Source organism: Myotis davidii, unplaced genomic scaffold (genome assembly GCF_000327345.1).
Source record: "Myotis davidii unplaced genomic scaffold, ASM32734v1 scaffold979, whole genome shotgun sequence".
In the NCBI taxonomy this organism is placed as follows: domain Eukaryota; kingdom Metazoa; phylum Chordata; class Mammalia; order Chiroptera; family Vespertilionidae; genus Myotis; species Myotis davidii.
Window position 1 is genome coordinate 551,944 of NW_006290769.1, and position 5,429 is coordinate 557,372.

The 5,429-nt window shown below is 38.3% G+C and overlaps 1 protein-coding gene across 3 annotated transcripts in view; it reads right to left on the reverse strand.

Annotated features, from left to right (window-relative positions):
• The window catches only part of GCC2 (GRIP and coiled-coil domain containing 2), an 89,907-nt gene that overhangs the window by 41,830 nt on the left and 42,648 nt on the right, over positions 1–5,429 (reverse strand). For all 3 annotated transcript variants that reach the window (XM_006763887.2, XM_015564011.1, XM_015564012.1), the window contains exons 10-13: positions 4,817–4,936; positions 3,434–3,598; positions 2,054–2,158; positions 787–949 (exon numbers count right to left, since the gene is read on the reverse strand). In XM_006763887.2, the coding sequence (XP_006763950.1) occupies positions 787–949; positions 2,054–2,158; positions 3,434–3,598; positions 4,817–4,936 (553 nt within the window). The remainder of the gene's footprint in view (positions 1–786; positions 950–2,053; positions 2,159–3,433; positions 3,599–4,816; positions 4,937–5,429) is intronic.

The window sequence follows — 5,429 nt, forward strand, 5'->3', positions numbered from 1 at the left end:
AAAAAATCATTAACAGAAAGCTATCTGAAAATTCCTTTAAATATTTAGGAGAGAAACAACACACTTCTAAATAATCCATGAGTCAAAGGAAACAAAAAAAATATTATGGGCTGAATTAAAATAAAAATACAACATATCATTCTGTGAGATGTAGCTGAATGAGCTAGGTCTAAAGAGATATTAATGTAAGCATTAATTCCATTATGGATAAAATGGAATATAATCACCTTAAAAAGAAAGATTTCACTGCTATTTAAATTATCCCACTCTGCTGACAATAAAAATATCATTGACAAGGACCCCCTTTTTTATTTTTGTATTACTCACATAGCAGGTACTTACGAAATACTTAAGTGAATGCATTATTCACCAAAATGGGCTGTCAATGTCTGGACCACAAATGGTTTTACAACTTTTCTGGTCCTTAAAAATGGTTAGCACTGTGTGAAAGATCTGGTTGGCAGTCAAAAACTGGTGAAATAAACAAGTAATGTTGCTCTACTGTACTCTGTTATGATGAAGTTATTGTTAAGTTAAAATGAACTGTGTTTGCCGAAACCGGTTTGGCTCAGTGGATAGAGTGTCGGCCTGCGGACTGAAAGGTCCCAGGTTCGATTCCAGTCAAGGGCATGTACCTTGGTTGCAGGCACATCCTCAGTAGGGGGTGTGCAGGAGGCAGCTGATCAATGTTTCTCTCTCATTGATGTTTCTAACTCTCTATTCCTCTCCCTTCCTTTCTGTAAAATATCAATAAAATACATTTAAAAAGAACTGTGTTTTACTCACTCATTTCTTCTTGTAGGGCTTCTTGTTTCTGTTTTTGAATTTTTACTTCTTGCTCCAAATCTTCTATCTTGCTGTTTTTATTAGTTAACTTTTGATTTAGTTCTTTCATCAAACGTTCATAATCAGCTATTTCCATATTCATCAATGTGGTTTGTTGGGCATCCTGCACATATTATAAATAAATGATCCACAAAATAAAAGATTAGTTAATTTCAAATGTAAACTTACTAAAATGATGCCATAGGAATAAACAGATTCCACTATGCTTTTCTGAAATAAAGTTTATACAGTAATGAAGAAATTAAAAGTTGAATACTTTGTAATTTCAAAATGTGTTTTGTAATACTTTATTTAATCAAACTTTCTCACTTTCATTGTATCTCTTATTTTTTTATTAACCTCAATTGGTAGTTATTCTCTTATTGGGCTCTTATTTATAAATACTAGTATTTTAAACAGCTTGTACAGTACTTTTCCTATTAGCCTCATCTTGGACAAAGTTGAGAAAAATAAGCCAAAGTTAAATCTTCATGTGTCATAGAATAATCATGTACAAAAATAAAATACCAACCCAACATCCAAAATATCCAATAATTCCTGAGCCTAGATTTTTCTGGAGGGATAGGCATTCAGAGAAATAAGTTCAATTTTCAATATTACGAGGCAAGCAACTTATAAATGACTAGAAGCCTGGTGCACAAAAATTTGTGGACTGGCACTGGGGGTCCCTCAGCCCAACCTGTGCCCTCTCACAGTCTGGTACCCCTGCGGAGATAACCACCTGCTGGCTTAGGCCCGCTCCCCTGGTGGCAGATGGCACAACCAATCCCGCGGTGTCTGCCCCGTCTCCCCCGGTTGCAGATGGCACGCCCGGATCCTGCGCTGGATCAGGTGACCGCTCAGATCGTGCTGCCGCCCACCCTGCCCACCCCACCCGCACATGGCAGGCCCAGATCTCGTGCTGGGACAGCTGGCAGCTGGGGATCACGTTGCCACCAGCCCCAGGTGGGGCGGCGCAGCGGGATCTGCCTGCAGTATGCAAATTAGCCACTATCTTTGTTGGTGGTTAATTTGCATATCGCGCTGATTAGCCAATGGGAGGCGTAGTGAAGGTACAGTCAATTACCATGTTTCTATTATTAGATAGGATTATTTTAGTACAGCAAGTAAGTAACCATGTTTTTGAAAGATTTCTTTTCAATGTTTATAGAATAGTTTAACAAAGATAATTACTGACATCAGTTATGAGTCTGATGTTTTATTTTACCTTTTTAACCAGTTCTAATTCTTGCATGGTTTTCTGTAGCTGTTTCTTTTCCTTTTGAAGTTGTAGCTGAAGTTCTTCAAGTTCATTTACAGAACTGGCATGCTCCTAAAATTAAAAATTAAAAACCCCCACCCCCCACCCCAAGCCAACCAACATTAAAAAGGTATTTGTAAGGAACTATAAAATCTGACATAATAAAATACAAAGTGTTTGAAATCTTTCAATATTTAAAAAATATACAGGCAGTCCTTGGGTTACTTCGGACTCGATGTACGTTGTTTCATGGTTACGTCGCCATCTCCCATTTACAGTATTTATAAAAAAAAAGTTTCGTCATTTTGACATATGTACGTATGTGCTTTATGTTTTTTATTATTTTTTACCACAAAGGTCAGGAATTGTTCTTTCTTCTACATTTTTTTTACTGTTTCACTTCATTACTGCTGTGTATGTGCTCCAGATGAGTGACATAGGTGTTTATGTAGGTGGGTTCCGACTTACAGCGAAAATCACGTTACCTCGCACCGTAGGAATGGATCTCCAACATAACCTGAGGACCTACTGTACACTCAAAAATCATAACTTGGGTTCTGAAATTCACAGTTAGCATACATTAAGGAATTAATGGATTTTGCTATATTAACAAATGCTACTCAGTAATCTTTCCATCTTTTTTGTTGTTATTAATCCTTACCTAAGGATATGTTTTTAATTGTTTTTTTTTTTTAGAGAGTGAAACAGGAGGAGGGGAATAGAGGTGGGGTTGGGGGAAAGAGAGACACATGGATTGGTTGCCTCCTGACCAGGACTGGGATTGAACCTGAAACTGAGTTACTGTGTCCTTGACTGGGAATTGAACCCACGACACTTTGGACCATGGGCCAGCACTCTAACCACTGAACCAAACTGGCCAGAACAATATTTCCATCCTATATAATAAAAGGTTAATATGTAAATTGTCCCTATGGGCAGGAGTTTGACCAACCGGGATTTAAACGTGCGCTGACCACCAGGGGGCGGTGCAGAACATGGTAGGCATCGGTGACACGGTGCTGGCCGTGGGAGGCAGTGGAGGTCCTGCTGGCCCCGATGGGCCCCAATGAGAGTGGAACCACGGTGGGGTGGTGGAGCAGGTGAGCAGGTGGCGCCAGGCCAAGGCAGGTGTGAAGGGAGGCCCTGGCTGACAGCGGGGGGAAGGAAGGACCTGGCTGGTAGCCGCGGCAGGCAGCCAGGGGAAGGAAGGCCGTGGCCGGCAGCCAGCAGCCACTAGGGACCCTACCCGTGCACGAAATTCGTGTACTGGGCCTCTAGTCTTGTAAATAATACTTTGATAAAAACATCAATGTATAACATGAATTAATCCCACAGGACTATTTTTACCTTTATCTTCTGCTCTTTCTTAAGTTTCTCAGCTTCCAATTCTTTGTCTACCATTGCTTTGGCTTTTTGGACCTCTAAAATCTGTACTTCCAGTAACTTGACATTAGACTGTAGTGTTTCAACGTGAGCCAGGAGATCATCATTGTCAGAATTTAACTTTTCACACTAGAATGAGAAATTACTGATTACTGTATACACACACAAAATATATACAGGAATGAAAGAATAAAATGGTATATTAATGCCCTGACCAGTTTGGCTCAGTGGCTAGAGTGTCGGCCTGTGGACTGAAGAGTCCCAGGTTCGATTCAGTCAAGGGCATGTACCTTGGTTGCGGGCAGGAGGCAGCTGATCCATGTTTCTCTCTCATAGATGTTTCTAACTCTCTATCCCTCTCCCTTCCTCTCTGTAAAAAATCAATAAAATATATATATTTTTAAAAAAATGGTATATTAACAAGAATGCTGCCATAGTATTAAAAAATGAAGATTTCAAAATCAGTTTCAAAGAATGACAATGTTAAGTTGAGGATAAGTTTTAAACACTATAATTGTGGATATTAATTTGGCAAACAGTATAAAAGACTAGGAACACTGGCAGATAAAATGGCAAAAATTAAACAAAACCAAGAAATCCCGAAGGGAACTGAGATTAGAACAAGCATGTCAAACTCAAAGACTAACAGAGGCCAAATAAACAAGGTTTAAGTTTATGTGGGCTAACAAAAAAAAAAAAAGCTTCAATTTTCATAGAAACGTAGGTTTATTTCAATAAAGACATGCTGAATACAAAGGGCTGAAATAGAATATTTTAATAAGAATTAATATTTTTTCTTGAACATTAACTTAGCAAAAACAAATTAGTAAGTGTAAGGCAAATAAACCTATTTTTCTGGTTCTCTGAAAGCAAAGTATTTCCTGTTTTGTACACCAAACTAGTCAGTCCAAGACTAATGACATGGCAGTTGGCTGCTAAAACATTCGCTGCTAGTATTAGTGGAGAGAAATGGTGTGCCTGCGCATAAGGGAAGTGAATGCAACACAATTATAGTAATCAGTCATTAGGGAAAATTGTAGTTCATTATTAATAGTTATGTATAGCAGGATATTGTAAAAATTAAGTTAAAAATTTGTATTTAAACATTTCTTACATACCAGTATATTGGCTGGACTGCAAAAATATTCGTTGTGGGCCACGAGTTTGACATGCTTGGATTAGAGCAGTAAGTAAGATAGGATAGTTGCTAATTTTTTTCCCAACAGTGGGAAAAGAAAATGAAATTAAGTTTCTGCTTATGTATTAATTTTATTTTATGCAAATATACTGAAAATGAAATCTACTTATTATAATTTTCATGTATGCATTTTCTCAATTTAAAATTACCTGAAAAGTTGAATTCCTTAATTGTCTTGTAAGGTCTTCTACTTGATGCTCAAAATTATTAGCACGTTCTTTTTCTATATCCAAGTGCTCTGACTGCTTATCATATTCCAATAAAAGGTTCTTTAATAAAAGACAAAATAATTTAATTTTAGGATATTATACACTCAACCAGTCAGACTATAACATCAAGCCATCTTTATATAAGGTTTATAAGTCCATTCTGGAAGCTTAAATATTTACCTAAATTCAACATTTGACAGAATACCTATTTGGCATTATATAATAAAATTATCATAATTCAGATTATTTTAAGTATGAGGGGAATCTATTGAAGGGGAAGAGGATTTTATATTTATACTAGTGGCCCGGTGCACAAAATTTGTGCACAGGCGGTAGGGGGTTGTCCTTCAGCCTGGCCTGCACCCTCTCCAATCTGGGATCCCTCAGGGGATGTCCGACTGCAGGTTTAGGCCTGATCTCTATGGGATTGGGCCTAAATCAGCAGTCAAACATCCCCCTCACAATCCGAGACCACTGGCTCCTAACTGCTCACTTGCCTGCCTGCCTGATCACCCCTAACCACTCGGCCTGCTGGCCTTCTCGCCCCCAACTC